The following is a 21,499-nucleotide window of genomic DNA, read 5'->3' on the forward strand; positions in this document are numbered from 1 at the left end:
GCCTGTTGATTCAGCAGGACGCCCGCCGGAGAGGGGCCAGGAGAGGCACAGGGGTCACTGGAACCGGCTGGGACTAAGGCAGGGAACGGGGAACTGTTGCCGTGGCGCAACAACTGGCCGGATAACTGAGCGGAAAGCTTGCCATCGAGCAAAAGCTCTCTCTGGAGCGACATTCAGCTGGAAAGCCTCGACTCCCACCACATCGAGCTGGTGTGGGTGTATCCTTTTTCCAGGCAGCCAGTGCGTGGCTTCGCCTTCGGTCCACATCAGTCTAGGATAAACGCTTGCGACGAGCACAACAAGTGCGCGCATGCCAACAGCCCCCGGAGTGGTTTTCAGTGGTTGCCAAGCCGAAAACGAATCCGAAATCCGAAATCCAAAATCCGAAATCCGAATCCGAGCAACGGAAACTGAAACCGAAACCGATAACGAAACCGAAACCGAAACCTGCTGTGTAGTGTAGTGTCCTGAGTGAGAGTGAAACTGCGGCAGGACGCCTGCCAGGCAGAAGATCCTCATCCCAACTCCAATCTCGATCTCTGATCTGCGAGTGTGCGCGATTTGTTCGACTTAATTAGCTGCGCGCGTTCGTTTAAAAGATGTAACTCCCCCGCTCGAAACTCCTATCGATATTTATTGTGCAGGGCCTGGGAGGTGGTGCCAAAGCGGGTGTAGAGCCCCCCCTAATAAATCCCCGAACAAGCCACCGATAACAAAAAATATTTATATTTCTTTTTGTGAAGATAATCAGAGAGCCGCCTGCACCCACATTGGATATAATTTGATATTCGAAAACGTTTTGTGCTTGCATTCCGGATTTCAATCTAAGGCAAATCCCCATCTGGAACGTACTCTAGCAAACCAATACGGAAATATGAATAGGTTTTGGATAATCGCTTTACTTTTAGGATTACAGCAAACAAAGCCAATAAGTAAGTACTCACACAAAGTGTCCAGTGAAAGCAATGTTTGCTCAGTCCATTTGGCTTTTTCGATGGCTTTTTCGATTGCCCTTTGCATGATTAGATCTCAAGGGGGTCAATCTGTGATGCATCCAGAGACGGAATACTGCTTCAAGCTTTGTTTACAAATAGAACTTGTGGTGAATTATAAACTTGAAAACCTTTTTGTAATTCCTCCAATTTCTGCTTGCATGCAAAATAGCAAAAAAAATCCTTCTGGCTAATTGCAAATGGCTCGCAAGTATGCCGGTGTGGCATAGGCCTTCTTAGACCTTCGAAAAACGCCAAGTGTCACGCACGTAGCTCAGAGGCCCCTTTGGAGGGGGGCGGCCGACGAGAGGCGTGGCAGCAGCCGGACGCATTCTCAGCACCTGCCACCTTTGGCTGCTGGCTTTTCCATAAGACTCATGAATAATTCATTGTGCACGCTTCGATTATTTACTTCATAAACATTCCACCGGGGTCTGGTCCGGCCGGTCGGTCAGAGGTGGCTTAGTTAAAGGAGAATGGGGCATGTCCAGCAGTTTACAGGCTGCGCGCATGCTTTCAATTTTAATAAATTGTAAATTGCAAGCTTATCAGCAGGAGCTCTGGAAAACACCACCTGTAATATGCAATGTGCAATATGGAATATGCAATGTACCATGTGAAATGGCAGCTTTGTTGACGTGTTCAATGAATTGCAAATGTCACAGCTAATGGGAATTGCCTTTGGCCTTTTGGAAATTTCATTTGATTAACGAACCAATAAGGACCCAAAGTATGCTGCTAAATTAAATTTCATTACAGCTTCATTTGCGGGGGCGAAAGTTAATCAAAAATCCAATGAGCAGCTCGTAAAACACAACAACGCCGTGGCTTCCCGGCTATATCTATTACATGTTGTCGCTGGCAACGTAATTGCTGAAAAATTAATACGCCAAGGAGCCGGGATTCAATGCAGAAGATGGAGCAGGAACCTCCAGCAAGAGGGAGAGACTAAGATCATACCGTCGTAAAGCACGTTTTCGCCATTTACCCAGACGGAGTCCTGGAGTCTTCGATATAAAATGCGGCGATGCCACAGCGAAATCAATTTCAAGTCATTAAACGAAATGAATCTTTATGGAGAGGAGGGAAGACCCACAGATTAGCAACCCGAGTGTGTATATGTGTGTGTGTGGTCCTTGAGAATTTAAACACCGTGCTCTGCCGCCGTAATGGAAACTGCCCCAGGACTTCAGACACTTGATGCGATTATTATTGATTTTCCGTGCTGAAATTGTTGTGATTGAATTATTTATGTGTGGGAGTGGAGAGAGGTAAGTGGTGATGGTTCGTGGTTCCTGGTTCGGCTTAATGGCGGATCCAAGTGGAGTTCATTAGGTGGCCCACTCAGCAACCGCTCGCTTGACAGCTTAATTGAGTTGGCAAGCCTGTCGAGCCCGGCGAGCACTTATTTTCAGAGGCAACAAAAGGCGCACGTGACGGGCATACTCGCTCACTGCTCACTGACACAAAGGAGTAATCTTGCTGTTTGCCCTGCCCTTGATGGTGGATTTAATTTTGTAAATTAAAGCAAAACATAAATCAATTTGACTAACTAAACAGCCGGCGGCCTCAGATAGTGCTGCTCTACACACTTAAATTTGAATAAATATTGTGGCAGGCCACTTGAGCCACGAGGCGGCAACAGCTCGAGGTTCTAGCTGGCCTTCGCGTCGTATACTTAATGTGGCCACATGTCCATACAAATGTAATAATTGCAAGAGCGCCCTCAGCGACTGAGCACTCAGTGCAACCTCAATGGCAGTGCTGTCCCCGGGCCAACTGAAGATGTAAATGTGGGGATGAGGGGCGGCAGGATGTGAATGAAGACGTGGCTGTGACTGTGCCTGTGGATGTTGATGTTGATGTAGATGTGGCCGAGGCTGTGGATGTGACTGTGCCCAGTGTACACACATCACGCCGACGACAGCCAACGACAGATGCGGAGCAGGATGCTGGGAGGCAGGAAGAAGGACGCCTGTAGCCTGCAGCAGACTAACTGACTGACTGCCTGGCTGGTCTTGCTGCCAGGATGCCAGGATGCCAGGCTGCTGGGCTGCCGGGCTGCCTGCTGCCTGCTGCCTGCTGCCTGTCTGCCGTATGACATGTGACGACTTTGACAAAGCCAGCCAGCTGCTTCCGTCCCCCCGCTGGCCGGGACTGACTTGGGCCAAGACGCTTTTGGCATATCTAATGAAACTTTCCCAGCCTGGCATTGCACTTTAATGGACTCACTCTCTCTCTGGGTAAAAAAATAAATACGGAAATAAACCATATAATGAAGGGAAAAGTTCGGTGTGCGCCTTGCCAATCGAAATAAATATTGTAAACGCTCTATAAATTGTTGCTCCGCCACAGGCCAACTTTTGACCCGCCGCCAGCCGGCTGTCGAAGTTAACTTGAGTGGCAGAAATCAGATTAAGCCAAATATTATACATGGCAGGCGCACATTTCGCAGGTGAGAGTTCGACTTGGCCCACGACCAGGAACAATTTTGCACACAAATTTGGCGCAAAGACAATCAAAAAGTTATAAAACAAGCTTCGGCGAAACAAAAGCAGGGCTCGAGTGGCCGCAGGCGGAATCCGCCAAGGAGGCTGGCATCTGGATCCTGGATTCCCGGATAGGTGTCTCAGAGGCGTCTCAGAGGCGTGTGTGTATCGGGCTGTAAAAACTTTGGCCAACTTTTCGTTGATTTCATTGTTTTTGCCGCCTCTGCTGTACACTCGTGGTGTTTTCGGGCCGTGCCATTGCGCATACGCCGCGTGGTCTTATTATCAGCCGCATCAGCGGCGCCGTAAAGTAAATGCAAAGTGTGCAAAGTCTATAAACGAGCGTCAAACTTAAAAGCCCCAAGGTGGCGTCGCCTCGCCAAGGACGACAAGGACTTAAGCTTGTTTTTGGGCCCACGCCTGGAGGAGCATGAGAGGGGGAGCTCTAACAGGAAACAACAGACAGAAAGAAGTACAGGAAGCCAGGTTTATCGGCGGGCAATACACTCCTCTCTCTTGCCTATCAAAAAAAGTTGCTCACACGACAAATTGTCACAGAAACACAGAGGAAGCCCCAAGCAGGGAAGGGAATTTTATATTTCGCCGTTTTCTATTATTTGTATTATTTATGGTGCTCCTGGCAATGTCGTTAAACGGGGGCCCATTAAGAGCCTCCAATAAATATGTGAGCCAGGCTCCAAGTTCTGGGATGTGTGTGTGTGTGGGTGACAGATGCCAGATGCTGGATCACAGCAAGCTAATAAAAAAGCAAGCTTCCGCAAAACAATTATGCCTAAGTGTGGGATCTAAAATATTTATGAAGAGACAGAGAGCTTTGGAAAAAAGGCTCTGCTTCTGCTGCGGAGAAAGCCAAGCAACCAAAGCCGATTGTCAGCTATTTTCAGCTGTAAAATTTTGCGCAAATAAAAGTCAATGCGGCTAAAGAGACTTGGAAAAACTATTAAGATGTCAGCAAATAATTACGCATGAAAGCAGCTGCATAAATCTGGTCGCCTCTTATTGCCAAATCCCCCACTAAAACGAACTGAACTGGAAACTGGGAAGTTGGCAATCTGGGAAACTGCGAAGCCATCGCCCATCGCCTTGAAACGGACATAATGCGACACTTGAAGTCGAGCATCGAGGACGGAAGGCACTTTATCAAAAGGGATTTGGGACCCAGAGGAGCTGAGAACTCATGCATTTGCCTTCCACTTGGCCGGGGTCTCTGACAGTTTTGTAATAACAATGACCGCAGAAAAAAAGTGGGAATCGATTTGCCATTTTTTACTGAATTTATGAGTTTTTCTCTTGTTGTTGTCCGACTACCATTTTCCGTTAAAGCCAAACTGATGATATTTATATTTTATTGCCAGAGTCCACCCTCCAACTCTCTCTCTCTATCTTTGAACTTAATCCAGGGACGGCCTTAATGAGCCTTAATAAGGCCGCTCTGCTCACAGCAGGAAGCAACTGCAGCATAAATCTCGTCCCAACCCTAATCACGGACACGACCCGAAATAAATTTCGCGAAATCCATAAATTCTACTCTGAACAGAGAGAAAAATTCGCCATCGAAATGTAAATTCATCGTCCAGTGACAAGAAGGAGAGCCGAGCGGCGGTGCATTAATTATTCAGGCCCACATGCCATGAACCAGAAATCAGGAACCAGGAGCCAGGAGACGAGAAGCATTAGCCCACAAAGTGCCTGGCCGCATTCATCATTATCCACAGTTTGATTTTCGCCACAAAGTTTTTCGGCCTCAAAACTTTTGACAAAGGTCGAGAGCAGTTTAAAGCAGAGCCAGAAAGTCAAACGCTGCCGGCAATTCCTGCAATATAAATGAATGATCCACAGCCAGCCGGTTAGCAGGGGCAAGTTTTTCCCTTTTTTTGAGGTTTAGGGGATTTGGGAACGGAAGAGCACAAAGACCAGCATCACCAGCCAGAGCAGGAAACGAGCCCGGGCTGGGTAAAAGTGATGGGGCATAAATTTCTGGACCGAAATCCGAAAGAGCTTAAGCCATAAGCGAGGCGTGTGGTCAAGCAAAACAAATGACAGCAAAACGCATAAATTGAACCTGTCCCGGACCATTCGAATCACAGAAGTACAGCCACGAAGAAGCAGTTATGGTAAGAGTTCAATCTGTGAGTCATTAGGAAACGGGTAATGGCCAGGAGTGGTAGTGATTCGAGGCCACACCATCGTTCACTGGGGAAAATAAATCAAAGAAAATTATATTGGAAATTTAGAGAAAGCTGTACCCTACTTCAAACTTTCACAATTTTATTCCAGAATTTATTTAGCTTTTCGCTCAGTGCTTTCCCAAACACCCATAACAATTTAATCACTGCCAAAACAGCCAGGACAATTTAAAGTCAAGTCCGGAGGCTTGTATTTTATTTTATTGCTGTGATACACTCACAGACAGGCGTTATAAAGCCGCATGGTGCGCATCAGAGCGATTCGCCGCCAGTAGGCAAAATTAATTAAAAAAAGCCAGTGTCGTCGCTTCCCATCTCCCCGTCTCCCAGTCTCCCGTCTCCCCGTCAACTAAATAAAACCATGTCTAGGCACTAAAAAGTTTATTATTGTGAGCCCAAGTAAAAAAGAACTCGCATTAAATGGCCGAAAAAAGGGAATATCTCGGCGGAAGAGTGGAGCGGCCTGAATGGAAAATTAAACAGAGCCGGATATGTCACACATACTCGTACAAGCCACACCCACGAAGCCATCCAACAGCAAGGGCAGCAGGAAAGGGAGTACAGGCAGGAAAAGCAGGGAACAAGAACAAACAAACAATAACGATGGCAAATGCCTGGAAAAAGGGCTAGCAAAGTTGGCCGACTGGCACGGGGAGTGTTTGGGAAAATGTGTGTGAGCAGCAGGGCTGGGAGGACGAACAAAAAAAAGTAAACTACACATTTTTATTATGCAAAGGGGGCGCAAATGAAAGGCAAATGTTTTGTTTTTCCACCCAACCCCCGCATGCGAGTGTGTGTAATTTTATTTTAGTGCAGTTGTGTGTGTGTGTTCACTTGAAAGTATTGTTAACGGAACGCATAAAAGCGGGACAGCGGAGGTGGAAGGCGAGAAAGCGTGGATCCTTGTACGAGTGGAGCGCCCCAAAGTAGGCAATAAAACACTAGCTGAAATCTAGGCACGCGTTCAAACGCATGACAAACAATACCAGGAAATGCGAGAGAAATAGCAAAAAAATAGAAGTAAGCGGGCTCGGGTCGAACTTGTGCTTTTTTATGAACACCAGAAATGAGACAAATAAAGTGTTATTACTGCAAATTGAGTGAGCTGCATGAAGTGTGGGACAAGCAGCTAAAAAGCTCGTGGCAAAGTGTGAAAAGTCGTTTCGTAATTTGTAGATTTAACCAGTGAGGGGAAGTGAAACGTAAATTCAAGTGAATCGAACCAATCTAAATAGCTACAGAGTCTGTAAGGAGATTTTCCCATTATCCCCCGGCTAAAAACTTAAGCAGTTGAGCTCATGTAGTCAAGGAAATCGGCTAATAATATATACAGTTTGTACACTTTTAGAAAATAATTATGAAACTTTACAAAAGAAAATAATAAAGAGAAAATAAATAAAAGACAAAGTAGATTTGTAAAGGAATAACATTTGAATATGAAATATACAAATTTGATTTTGTACATACTAGATTGTATATTTTCATGAAACTTAGTAATTTACTTCTCTGAAATTGAGAACATTTCATCTCCAAGTGTCTCTTCGAGAGCCCCTGCCAATGCCTGCGTATCTTCTTCTTCGGAAAGATTGTTTTCCCAGCTCCTCTGGCAGCTGCTTAATTAATTGGACTGACTCTTCGTGTACGTGCAGTGTTTGCAGGCCAATGATGTGGCTTTTGAGCTGTTACTCAGTGAGGCTAGGACCTTCGCAGGCAGCAAGGATATGGCGCAGCTCGACAGTATTTAATGCCTGCAGTTAATATGCGGCAGGTGACTCAGCGTTCTAGCTGCTAATGATGGAGGTGGCGGATGAATAAAGCATTCCAAGCGTTAAATTGAATTAATAATGTTAATGGCTGGTGCTTATGAATATGCGCTCTCGTGCCTCCTTGACTTGTGGCCGGGTTCACGTGTCGTATGCGTAATGCGTAAAGCCTGTGCGTCTCAGCGCCTTATTAATTGCCCGCATTTGTGATATTTAAGCATATGAAGCCAATTAAAGAGCACGCATTCATCGCATCTCCATTGAGTGAGCTTTTAAAATTCCACACCAAGCTGCCAAGCTGCCGGGACTAAAGCCCCGACTAAGAATAAGGCTAATCTGCTTATTATTCAACAAGCTGAATTGCTAGAAATGGCAATCACGACGCCGCTCAATAATTGTGCCTTATATAAGCTGCAGAGCACAAAGCCAAGAACGCGTCAATTGGCAGCCACATGCGCACTCGAGTAAACACAATCCTCGGGGTATTACCAGCTGAATAATGGGCCAAGAAAGTGCCGGAGGATGCTTGACAATAATGGCAGCAGGGGAAATTAAAAGGAAATGGAAATGGAAATGGAAATAGAAATGCACGCGAGGGCAGGACCAAAAATTAAATATAAATAAATAACATTCAAAATGCGTGCAAATTAACAGCAGCTGATTTTTTCCACTTTCCACAGCCAAAAAGCAATTCGAGATGCCCCAAATATATGCAGCGTTGAATCGAGAAAAGGCGTTTGGGAATAAGGGAAAACAAAGGCTCCAAAAAAAAAGGAAAAACTGTCGAGGAGCCAAAAACCCACGCACACACATATACCCGAAAAAAAGGCCGGGTCACACATAAGTACACGCTTGAATGGCTGGCACTTCTGTCTTTGTAATTGCGGACCCAATGCTAATGCCTCCTTTGGGCTGGCCAAAATGAAAATGCGTAAATTATTGATTACAATCGCCAGAAATCATGCAGTCCAAACAACGGCCGTACATATAGATTTTATGATGCCCAGAGAGCTGATTGTTACGCCTTTTGTGCGTATAGAAAATTTGCTTTTGCTGCACTGAAGGAAAAATGTATACATTTTATATATATATCTTGTTATATCTAGTTCTTCAGCTGAGAAAGAGTTAAAGTTTAAAGACTATTAAGAATTTATTTCTCATATTTGTTAGATTAAACTGGTATCTAAAAATCAGAGTTCAGAATTTCTAACCACTAAATCCACAACACTAACCCCACAGAACCATAATTTTCTGAAACCATTTCGCTTGACTTCACACACTTCTCCAATTTGTGTTGCCAAATTTATATCCAGCTGCTTCTCCTTTTTTTCTGTGTGGCTAAGCGTTGGGTAAAAATAAAACAGTGCCAGACCATGATGAGGAGGGAAGGTGGGGAGTGACCGAATGGAAGCCTTCGCATAATGAAGGCACTTTGTGAGCCCGGCTTGGGCGTTGATTTTTTAATGGTGCCTCGGGCCAGCAGCAGGAATTGGAATTTGGATTGGTCTTGGGATTGGGATTAGGTTTGTGTTTCAGGCAAGGAAGGGGACACGGGGGGGAGGGGAAGAATTGGAATCGTAATGCAAACAAAAGGCCGGCTGGCATTGATTGTGCAAGGACTTTTGTGCTACGCGCATTGTTTCAACAAGTCCTCGGCCAAGGTTGACGAGGGTTTTTGCTGTCGCCGCTGGCAATGTGATTTCAGCTCCTTATTAGGCAGCCGGCGAATATTGAACGTTTGGAAAACCGACTAATGCGCATTTTCCAGCCCAGGCAGCCCAGCCAGTATCACATGTTCGACGTATTCCGGCCACAGACATAAGCTACATGGCAGGTGCGGCCAAGTGTCAACACAAATTGTGGCTGAAGAGTAGCAAAAAGCAGGTAGAACGTAAAGAAAAAACTGAACAAAAATGAGGCGAGAGGAGGAAAATGCCAAAGTGAGGGTCAAGCATAAATGTCAATATCATCAGGAGGCACTGGCCACGCTGCAGGCTCAATGGCGTCATCCCTGGGCCTGCCGGCCCTATCCCATCTCATGTTTGTGTCACAGGACTAATGCCTGTGTAGATTAGAGATTAGCCGAACTTCAAAAGGACGGCTCTGCAGGCTTGAATTACGAATGCGAAACATAATTGTGACGCTGGAAGGCTCAACGTGATGGCGGTCAGGACCGCCGCCTGGTTTCGTTTCGTTTGGTTTGGACAGCACGTGGCCACGGCACCCATTAATTGTCCAGGTGGGCGGACATCTGCCACTCGACTCCTGTGGTTCCACATTTTTTCAGCGTGGGAGGGGGGCGAGAAAAGTTTTCAATTTTCGGAAAAACACCGAACAACAGCTGCGCAGGTCACCTCCCCATTTCCTCTTGTCACCCATCATTCCCAAAAAAATAAATAAATAATTCTACGCATTTAATTGTTTTCGGCAACTAGAACAGAACGAAATTGAATCGGCGGACTTAGATAAACAAATCGCGGCCCGACTAACAATTTGTGGCCTGGAAAATGTCAAATGCAGTTTGGAATTTCATTCTCCAGACCTGCAGCTGTCATGAATGATTTAAATGTGTGCTTGCCAAACCGATTGCGGAATGTTTTTCGCGAAATATGAATAAATGTAGCAACCGGAAATGAGCCATACCCCGCCCACACAAGCGCTTTTTAAAATTGCATGTTCCACCAGTACATGTATTTAAATGAGGAATTTATGTTTGAAACTGAAACCCAAATTTTCGGCCCATCTAATTTGGCTTGAATGGAGGCCTGTGGTCGCTGATGTTTGCTGTTTTTGTTGCCAACCGGCCCCCCCCCATTAATAATAAATAATTCCCCTTAAAAGTAATTTAAGCATTTTTATGTGTTTGCCAACGCCGACGCCGTCGCAGTCTCAGTCGTCGGCATTTGCTTTTCATTTCTTTAATGGTCTGCATCTTTACGAGGCAGGTCCAGGTTCGCGCTTACTGAAGCGGCAACTGTTGGCCATCTAAACACACCAACACATACACAGTGGACAAGGGCACGATGGGCAAGGAATACTATATAAAAAACTATAAATTATATGTTCTCAACATAGGTAAATGTAGAGAATACTAGAACATTCTCTGCGGTCTTGGTATCATTTCAGTTCACAATTTATATCAAATTTTATGCCCGTCTAGCAGCGTTTAATTAAATAAGTTATCATTAATGATTGATTAATTAATTATCAAATTATAAGGAAATTATTTAAGTATAAAATCCATTTAATAATTCAAAGATACTTGAGTGGGTTTTGGTTATAAATTAAATTAAAGAAAAATGACATGAGCAACTAGAAAGTTAATCAAAGGAATGCATTAAGGCTACTTCCTCAAAAATACATAAAAATCTTAATAATTTTTGTCTTAACATTTTAAATTTTATTTATAACAATTATTAAATTTATTTAATAATAAATTTATTTAATTAGAAACCCGGCATCGTCCCACTGTGCAGTGGCTCGTGGAGCATGTCTAACACTCGTTATGAGATTCATGGCCTACATGTGTTTGCTCCACGGCCTTGTAAATGGGCGCGGGCCGTGTTGTCGAGTGGGGTGTATGTACTTTACGTGCTGGGCAGCCCTCTGGGCGTGCCTGTGCAGGGCAGGGCATAGCAGGGTCCTTGGTTGTAAGCATGTATGTGTGTAGAGAGTCGGCTTAGTGGTGGTAGTTGTGCAGCCGCCAGCAACAGCAACAGCAACAGCGAGGTGTCCTTGAAGCCATTTTCTTATATGTACATATAAACGGATTCTGGTCTTTTCCCCGTGCTCGGCTCTTTCATTTTTGTAGTCGCTGCCAGGGCCACCCAGATAAAATTTTCAACCAGGAAGTTGGCTTCCTGTGGCGCTCTGGTTCTGGCTCTGGCCCTTTTCTGGTCGTGATTCTGGCACTGACTCGGACCGAGGACCGTGGACCGTGGCCCTGGCCGGTCGTCCGCAATTTCTTTCATATTTTGTTTTGGCCATTACATTGGCTACTTTTGTCGGTCACGGCTTATACTGTATGTGTGTGTGCTTGTGTAAGTCGTGGTCCCTGTTTGTGAGAGACATTCGCGTTGGCTATTTTCATTTTCATTTTCTTTTGATTTTGATTCCCATTCATGGCGGCGGCATTCTGCTGTGATTTAATTTCAGAAATGTGACTAAAATGTGCGAGTGAAAATTACGAAATGAAATAAAAGATTGTTGCTTATTTTGTTTCTTTTTAAAATCACTCGCTTAAAGCTGTTCAAGTTTGAGTATCCCAGGAAGATTTTCCAGCTGTGACACAGGCGATTTGTCTGCCCGGAAAAACTCTCATCTTTCCCTATATGCATGTACCAGCTAGTAGCTGGTAGCTAGTGGGGATCTAGAATTACACACCCGGCTCAAGGCAGCTCAAGGACCCTCCGTAGGCCACAATCGGCCATTTTTCTTTGTCCCACCAATGTTGCGTGCCTCCGGCGGCGCCTCTCCAGCCAAGTTATTTGAATTTCACGCGCGCATACACTGGCACAGGGATAAACTGGATTTATATCCGCTAATGCCTGTGATTTGTTCTATAAAATTACTTTATGCCTTGAACATGCCGTCGGACCTTGTCTGCCTTTTATTTTGGCCTTTGTTTTCGCCACAATCCCGTCCCGAAACGAGGCCAGGAGCCAGGACCAAAGCCCGTGCTTACGCTTTCTGAGCGAACGCCTCGGCAGCATAACGACTTATGGCCTTATCCTTTTCGGCGGCCCTCGAGAGTGGGTAAATGCCGGGTGTTTGCGTTTTATTGTTTGGCTTATGTTGCTGATAGTGTTTCGGTTGCCATGGCTAGGAAAATGTTGGCTTTGTGTGCGGTCAACTTTAAAAACATTGTTCTGCCAGTCGGGCAGTCAGGCAGCCAGGCTGCCAGGCAGTCACGGGTCCCAATCAAGCGTGCATTTAAATTGGAAAGCCACATGGCCACAAATCAATTAGAAAATGGCAGAGAACGCCCGCCCACCCCCGACGGATAAGGTATTGCACGTTGAAAATTATTGACAGTCACGCCCTGGCCTCGGCCTCGGTCTCGGAGCCCGATCCGATCCCGGACAAACAGCCGTAATGAGGACAGGAAATCAGTTTTGAAAAGCTTGGGTTGGGGGGATAGACGACAGGACTATGATGGCGGCTCCCTGCTCAGGCCGCTGGTGGCAGCTGCCCGTGTCTAATGAACTCCATGGAATGTGCTGGCTACGAGTATTGTCTGCCACTCAGCCATAATGACTCCGAGCCATTTGGGGGCACTGGGGAGCTGGAGGCGGAGGCGGAGACAGAGACAGCGGCGGAGACGGAACTGACAGCTGGACAGGCCAAGACAACTGACCCCAAAGTCGATATTATTATTGCGCTGTCAGAGGAAAAATGCTGGAGCATCTATCAAAGCAATAATACTAATAGGGTAATGTCACTTTTAAAGAAATTTTTTGGAAAAGGAATAAGTTAAGGGAATAATAATATGATGAGGCTGAAATTTTTAGACAAGTGGAATTCGGGTTTCCTAAATTCATATACACTTGCAGAGAAAATTGGTCATAACTAAGCCAAAAATGCATTAATTTCCAATCGATAAGCTGTTCTGTGCTAGTTTTTAATAGGTTAATAAATCTGCATTTCTCTATTTAATTTTTAAAATATTAAAATTTTTGTCAATTTTCAAAATGCCAACAATGTAAAAATCTGTTTAAAAAATTTGAAAAAATTTTCCAACATTTTATTTTCTTTTCTAGATGCCTAGAAAGATTCGCCTGTTGATGCTGATCAAGAATATATGATATGATTTATAGGGTCGGAAATGACTCCTTCACTGAATTTTAAGCTTCTGACTGAAATTAGAACACCCTTGCAAGGGTATAAAAACGATAAAATTTATTTAAGAAGTCAAAATTTTTTCTTGGTTTTCTTTTGTATTTAATACTTATTGTGAAACATAAGGAACTTGGGATTTGTTTTTTAAGATTATAAACCCTCAGTTTTCGAATTCCAAATGAAACAAAACATCGATTCTTTGTGAATTCATATTATTTCATTTCTCAGTATAATTTGCCATTCGCCAAGAGTAAAAAAGTTTTAATTTATAATAAAAGTAATTAATTGGTAAAATAATATTGATTTCGCAATCACAGGAAACAGTTTGTACGGTTAATATCTTAATGGTTCAATGGTTTATTAATATTATTTTTTATTGATCACGTAAATGACAATTAGCGGAATAAAGTTGGTCAGCAATAAAGGGGTTCTTTAATTATTGTCCCTTGGATAATCAATCATTTGTCCAGTTATTGCTCTTAAATTATCCAGCGGTAAACAATTATTGACTTTAATAGTTTGTTCATTAATCATGGCTCTGAATTCTATTTTGAATCGAATGGGAAACTCGAAAAACTCGAACCCAAACTCAAGCTTGTGGTCAGCAGTTTAAGTTGGAGTTGGAATGCTGACTTTGGGAGAGGTAAAGAAGGGTGGAGGGAACATTTATTATGCTTTCGGTCTGCGGTTTTGGCGTGTGTGTTTTGGAACACCTGTGTGGAAGCAAGTTTGTCTAATGAAGGACTTTGGGGACGGGGCGATGGCAATCAGAAAATCGAAATGAATATGGAAACCAATAAGTTCCGAGCGATGAATCTCTTCCAAGGCACTTGAAATCTATCCAAAACTGAATTGAGTTTGTGGTTCTTGTGCAGCTGGCGATAAATATCAATTTCCCTCGAGGCCTAATCCAGTTGTTAAAGTCAAATCGAAGCCCACGCCCCCGCGCCTGCAACAGTTTCCCCACTTTTTTGCCTTTCCCCGGGACACAGCGTTGATTAATGTTGATTGATTGATTATTTGCGTTTTTCTGACATGATGCACGCTTTATTGTCGCTCAGCTCGTGGAAAATCATCAATTTCCGCTTGTAAAAAAGTACAAGGCAAGGCAATGAAGCTCTTTTTCCAGCCATCCATCCAGCGAGTGGTGGAAAAGTAAAGCCTCCTGCCTGCCGCAGCTTGTTGCACAACACAGAGGAGGGAAAAGAGGGGCCGCAGTAGATCCTTTTTGCCAGAGTTAGTAATGAATTTTTCTTTTTCCTGTTGTGCCCGTCTCTTGGCTGGTAGTCAACGCAGCATAATTGCGGCTGCCAAACCTAGCATCTTGTCAGCGGTCGTGCAGTTCAAATTCGTTATTCGTTTTGTCGCTTTTCGATTGTTATCCTTAACGGCTGTGTGTATTGGCCAACTGCCAGTGCTAAAAATTGACGTGAAGTATTGCGAATTAATGTCGAAAAAACCGACAAGATTATAAAGCCAGAAGCTACCAAAAAAGTGGGACTACACTTGAAGGATTTCGAAATAGAAATAAAGGTTTGTTAATATAACTTGTTCTCTCTTTTAATAATACTTTGTTTCTTAATTTATTTTGTATTAAATACTTAAAGTAATCTCTCATTAATAATGGGATATTAATTAAAAATGTAAGAGCTAGAAAACGTAAATTAGTTTAATTTTCCGAGTGCAGTTCCTTGGCCCTTTAGACGGGTGCTTTCTCTGGCGTCTGACACCGTTTCTCCTGTTGGCCTGCGGACTGATGCCTTCTCCTGATTCCCCTGAAAAGCCTGCGGCTGGCTGGTGGCTGCGGTCTGGGTCTGGGTTTGGGCCATGTCTTCGTCCTGGTCTTGCTCTTGGCCGACCGGGGTCATGATTGAATTTTCGTAAATTTCGGCTCGTTAGCGTGCGGCACGAACACGTACGTCATGCTGGGGGCTACGAAACCAGGCCGATGAAGGTTGGCCATGTTTATGCCATGTATGGCGGCAACAAGTTGCCAACATTCGCATCGAACGTTCATATATATGTATATGCACACTTGACACGCTTCATTTCATTGGGTTTGTTCTCTCGCTCCCCGCTTTTGCGTTATCCGATTATTTCCATATTTTTCGCGCTGTCAGACACGTTTTTTACTTACTCAGTCGTTGACATTTTGCGTGACTGACGATGGACGCGTGGTGTGAATAAATGAAAATGGAAGCGAAATTGGCGCCACTGGATAGGCTTTTCCTCCAACTGGGGCAATGTGTTTGCCCTCGGCCACTTTATGTCTTAATTATGATTGCAAACGGGCGAAAGCACTGCCACTGGGGCCAGGCACATTTAAAACTCATTTATCGATTTCCATAAGGAGTCATTTTCAAAGTGTGGGAAAGTCAATTGATGAAATTGGCTAACATTTTCAAGGAGAACTGAGGAATTTTTAGATTTTCTTGAAGCAAATATTTAGTTTTTAAAGGACTTTTATAACTTTGTATTAGAGAATATTAAATTCTCACTTTAAAGCTTCACAAAAACCTCCTTGCTGAGCTCATATAAATTTTCCAGACTTCCTAGCCCCAACCTCAGCATATGCAAAGTTTTCAGTAAAATTGTATTTTATTTGCCTACAAAATCACCGAAAAAACGACTTCATTTAATGTTCTTGCTGTTTGGCCTGAACACATACTAAATGTCATCAACTGTCGAGCGGACCAAGTGCCGGAATTACGTATACGCAGCGTGAGCCCAGCTGGATGGTCAGCCACGTGTGTAAACTGCGGACAAATATAAATTTTCCATGTCTTTTTTTTGTGGATAAAGCTCACCTTGCTGGTGTACGTGCTGGCTGGGAAAAATGCTTGGAAAAATATCGTTTAAGCGGTAGCAAAAGACCTCTGGCCCGGCGTTCTTCCTTGGTGTGAAAAATGGAGGCATGGGGAAAGGTTACGGGAAGCTGCAAATATTTGACACCCCGACGCACTCACTCCAGGAACAGAATGGTATGCAGGCGCAAAAATTTCTCATGTGCACTTTGGCAAACAAATTAAGATTTATTGAGCCGGGGCCAAAGGACGATGTCCCGTAATCTGGCAGGAGTATCTGCTTCCCACATGGGAGATCGTGAGTTCGCCTTTCCGTTGGGAATTTCTAGAGGGCCACACATTAAATGGCCTGCATATTTGGCACTGAACTGAGCTTTTACAATTTCCTCTTTCGATACCTTTTCATTTGGTGAAGCCTTTTAATGGTTTTTCAATTAAGCCACAATTGGAGGGGCGGTGATTTTCATTGTTATTGCTCCTTTGTTCGCCAGCTGTACTTATGTTTGTGTATCCTTTTCACCCGCAGATGGACAATCGGATGTGGAGGTGCAATTAGTGGTCCCCAGATATGTGGAGCGCGGCTCCAGCGCCACATTCAAGTGCAGGCACAACGTCCAGCCGGAGATCCTGTTCAAGGTAAGTGGCAGCGGGGATTGGATTAAGTCCGTTTCGCAGCCAGCCATGCATGCGCATATAAATTATGGAAAGCGCATTAAAAACTTTAAATTGAAAAATAAAAATTGCCGAGCACAAAGAAAGTTTGCTCGCTCGCTCGCCTTGTGCTATTTTGTGGGCAGAAAGTTTCCGGCACTGTGACAAACACAACCAGACCACGGCCGGATCCCCGGGGGCAGGAGCGCCGGGAATTTCAGCAAGTTTCGTGCCGCAACTTTGTGGCAGTCAAAGGCAGTCCGCCTCGCGGACCCCGGGCTGCAAAAAAGTTGCACTCAAAGTGCCATTCCGCTCCATCGAAGCGGCCGAGGTGGGCCGTAAACCTTTTACCGCTTCCGTCTCAATATCGACTCAAGTCTCAGTTTCGGTTTTGGTATCGGTAACGGTTTAGGTCTAGGTCTCGGTCTCGGTCTCGGTTTCTGTTTCTGTTTCGCTATCGGTTTCCCAGACGCGGCAATTAATTTCACTTTAGTTTACTTAATTCCATCACGAAACCTCAACAGACACGCACTTGCGTACGCCAAATCATGGCCAATCCTTGAGTTTGCCATAGAATTTATGGCCAACATACGAAGTACTTGAAGTACACAGAGAAATAACTCAAATTCAATCAAATAACGAAGGAGAAATATAAACTGCAAACAATTAAAAAGTTACTTAACTCAAATAAGGAAAATGGATACACAATTGTACTTCCAAATTGATTTATAATTTTTTTGCAGTGCCCAGAAAACTTGACCGAGGGAACTACGGGGCATACTTTCAATTTAGTTGTAAACTTTTGTGGCCAGCACTATTCACACCGCTCCAGTGGGCATTCCTATTCCGGACCAAGGTCGAAGGCTCCAGCTCCTCCAGGTTGACGTTTTGTTCACTCTAAGTACCATAAAAAAAGCGTACAAATTTTATGGCTCATGAAGGAGGACAGCAGCAGCAGTGCGCTGCTGTTGGCCAGGCCAACAACATTAGCCGTACATATATTGATTATTTTTTTCGTGGAACTAAGATGGATTTAGAACACAAACGAATTGACGTTGACATTACGGGGTTGGGGCACTCGAGGTGGATTGTACTTATAAGCGGAGTGGTGTCCATTGTTATTCGACATTCCGCCGAGAAGGCAGAGAGAACACGAAATTCCATGTCGTGTTTCCGGATCGTGACCCGGGGTAACTTAAAGCCGCCATTGTGGTGTCTCATTTGCATGGAAATTCGAGGGTAGTCCTCCTCCTCCGCCGGCGCCTCCGAAGAGTGTCAACTAACAAATTTAATGCGCCACTGAGCCGGGCAAATGTGAAATGTGTTCCGGGGCGGGAAACATGCACAATTAGCGGACTAACCAAATAACCAAATAGCCAAACAGAGTCTGAGTCAGACGGGGGCTCAGCGCAGATGTAGACATTTATTTATTTGGCCAGTCCAGTCGGGTTGTGGCCGCCGGGGCGATAGCTAATTAGTATAATTAACTATATAAGCGAGTGCGCTCGCCTGCTGCCATTCGGATTGTTGCACGAAGCGTGGCAAATTGTGTGGAAGTGGCACTAAAAAGGCAATTAAAGTCCCAGTGACGGGATCATGTCGCCCGCTTCCTCCACATGTAGGTATGTTAAGGCATAATTTTGTGTTTATTTTTTTCTTCTTTTTATTTTGCGCCCCAAAATTATACTCGCACACATTCAAATTAAATAAACTAATTACGAAGTGAGCCTGCGAATCGGTACCGGAATCGGGCCCCGAGAGCGCATTAATGAGCTTTTGATTTACCACCACTTTTCAGCTTTTGTGTATTATTTGTGACGTCCCACATGCTCCCACACATGCGGGCGGACGGGGCTAATAAGCCCAAATATAAACAAAAGAGCGAAAAGGCAAAAGAAATAAAGTCAGGCCCAGACCCAGGCTCAGGAACAGGCACAGTCCCAGGCTCAGGCAGACACGCCAAAAGCAAACACATGCCAGGCTAAGTTCGTAAAGGTAAATATTTGGAGTGGAAGGGCTGCCAGAGTTGGGGCGAGTGTGAAGGGACCTTTGTTTTCATTACTTTCAGATCCATTGGCAATATTACGGGCGATAGGGAGTTGCATGTCAAGTCGAGGGAAAATGTTTGAAACGACCACAAGTGGTTGATAAAATTTGATGCGTGTCTGGCGGTCCTAGAGAGAGCGCTAATGGCCGTTTCGTTCCCAAACCCACAGGCCACTTCTCTTTGGCCTCAGAGTGTTTGTGTTTGTGTTTGCCCCCTCATTATTACCCCTGTGTGTGTGTGGCCTTTATTGATTGACCCGCACAACACATACATATACGTACAAACACTCCCGCTAAACACACACGGTCTGCGCCGCAGGCTTGAGTAATGGCAACATTTGCGGCACAAATTACGCATACGCCTCGCCTGCCGCGGACACATTCAATAAGCACATTAATATTATTAAGTTGCGTGCAATCAATGCAATTTGTTTGGGAGCGTGTCAATCAAGCCATCAGCAGACGCACAGGTGACACGTGGAGTACCAGAGTCCGTCGACCTGTTCATATTACCTGTACAGGTGTCTTTAGTGCAATGTCCTGTCAGAGAACATAGTATTTTAAAAAACACAAACTGATATAAGATTTGTGTTCGGATATTGTAATTTTGTTAGCATTATTTCAAGGACGAATATCCACTGTTCCAAAGGAGAATATTTAAATTCTTAAATAATATTAAATAAGAAATCATATGATCCTAAAGGGTCCTGTTTATTCTGAACATCATCGTTAACCTGCTTCCAGGTCCTTTTAAAGCCAATGGAAATAGTATTTCTAAGACGCTTGAAAACTTTTAATTTCGAATTCAATAAAAATTCCACAGTAAAAAACAAAAATGAAAATGCGGTCCAAGAGACCTGTCTCTATACAAGGAGAAAAAAATTACTTTTCAGCTTTAATCTGGCGCTCAAATAACGCGCTGAAATGTGATTAAAATAAGCTCACCAAATGCGGGCGTTAAAAAATATGCATAATAAATAAAAGCTGGGCGTAATTAAAAATTGTCGACAACAGCCGCAGAACATCCGGCCCTTTTCCGAGCTAGTTTTAAGTTGAATGTGGGGAAAACTTGCGCATGAAAATTAATTTCCATTTTCATTATTCATATTTGCCGTTGTCGCCGGCTTCGTCCCTCAAAAAACACACACAACTCCCGCGTTCTGCAACTTGCTTTTGTGGATTTGTGCTTTTAATTGCTGGGGTGACATGCGTCCTGTGGCACTCCCTTCGCGTTGTAGCCACTGCCACTGCCACTGCCACCGCTATTCCAATAAAAACATTTTATTATTTACTGTTTTACAGTTTAACGCGCTAACAACTTGGTGGAGCAGCATCATTCAGTTTTCAGTTTTACCCGTTTTCCGTTTTCCATTTTCCGTTTGTTTCCCTGCAACTTGTTGCCAACTTAAATTGCTTTGCCCGGCAGGGAGTTGGGGGCAACAAGGGGAAAGGACTCTGAGGACTCTCGATTGCGCAACGTATTGCGCAATTGAGGCGATTTAATAATCCGGCGTTGCGCCATTAACTGATCCGGCCATCAGAACTGACACATTCAATCACTGTCACAAACAGAGACAGAGAAAGAGAGCAATTGGCAGGCGAGATCGATGGGCGGGAGGGATGGCCGCCATATGGAGTCCTTTTAATATTGGTAAATATGTCTTTTGTTTTGCAGGTGACATGGCTGAAGGTTGACAAGGGCAAGTTCTTCGAGTTCATAAACGGACGGAATCCGCCGTTCCGGAATTCCACCATCGAGGGGGCCGAAATTGACGTAAGTACCCCGTTTGGGCCACTTATTTGCTCAATCATCATTACCGCCTGTCAGTCCACGGCCCTTAATTGTCCTCGGATTAGGCACGGCCGAGTGGTCTATAGTCCATGGTAAATTGCAGCTAATTGGTAGACATGCTACTTGCTACGCGTCCTGTGCAGATCCATCGATTCGCTAATGAGCATTCGGTGTCCACCACTCTAATCCTTGTGCATTTTTCTCTCCCTCTCTCTCCTCATGCAATTAACAATTAACATTTAACAGTGGGACAACTCCAACGAGCAGCAGGTGACACTGAAGGATGTCCAGTTCGATCTATCCGGCCAGTTCTACTGCGAGGTCTCCACGGATACACCCATTTTCACCAAGGCCAGCGCCGACGAGCTCATGAGCGTGTTCCGTGCGTAACAATTATCTCGGCTATTTACACCTGGCCCCACTCTAATTATGGTTCTTCGTATCTTCCCTCTGCTCTTCCACAGTGCCGCAGACGGGTCCGCCCACCATTAAGTTTCGCAAGCGAACGCCCTTCGCGGTGGGCGAGAAACTTTTCGCCCTGTGCAACACCACCCGCGGACGACCCGCCCCCCACATCACGTGGCTAATCAATGGGAAAAAGGTGCGTATGCGTGATATTTGAAACGACCAATTCAGCAATTGGCAATTGGCAATTCGGCAATCCGCAATCCACAATTCGGAATTCGATTGCGCAAGCTCTTGAAAATTGTTTGCGACAGTGCTGAGTACTAGAAATTGAAAAAGAATGAAAGATTTAAATCAAATTACCAATTTGAAAGATTTAAATTCGGTTAAGGTTTATATTTAATTCCAATTTACATGCTGTTATATATATTTTTTCTCCTCACTACTTCATATTAAAGCTTAAAGTACATAATTTATAACAGATTTCATAGATTATTAAAATACATTTTCAA

The 21,499-nt window shown here is 44.4% G+C and overlaps 1 protein-coding gene across 1 annotated transcript in view; it reads left to right on the forward strand.

Annotated features, from left to right (window-relative positions):
• Positions 1-231: 231 nt before the first annotated feature.
• Positions 232-21,499, forward strand: part of beat-VII (Immunoglobulin domain-containing protein beaten path VII) — a 41,460-nt gene continuing 20,192 nt past the window's right edge. Inside the window, exons 1-5 of the mRNA XM_020955948.2 lie at positions 232-932; positions 16,620-16,729; positions 20,466-20,564; positions 20,829-20,964; positions 21,047-21,183. Coding sequence (XP_020811607.2) covers positions 875-932; positions 16,620-16,729; positions 20,466-20,564; positions 20,829-20,964; positions 21,047-21,183 — 540 coding nt within the window. The 5' untranslated portion in view covers positions 232-874. The remainder of the gene's footprint in view (positions 933-16,619; positions 16,730-20,465; positions 20,565-20,828; positions 20,965-21,046; positions 21,184-21,499) is intronic.

This window comes from Drosophila serrata, unplaced genomic scaffold (assembly GCF_035046125.1).
Source record: "Drosophila serrata isolate PLE 108 unplaced genomic scaffold, ASM3504612v1 contig_382, whole genome shotgun sequence".
NCBI lineage: Eukaryota > Metazoa > Arthropoda > Insecta > Diptera > Drosophilidae > Drosophila > Drosophila serrata.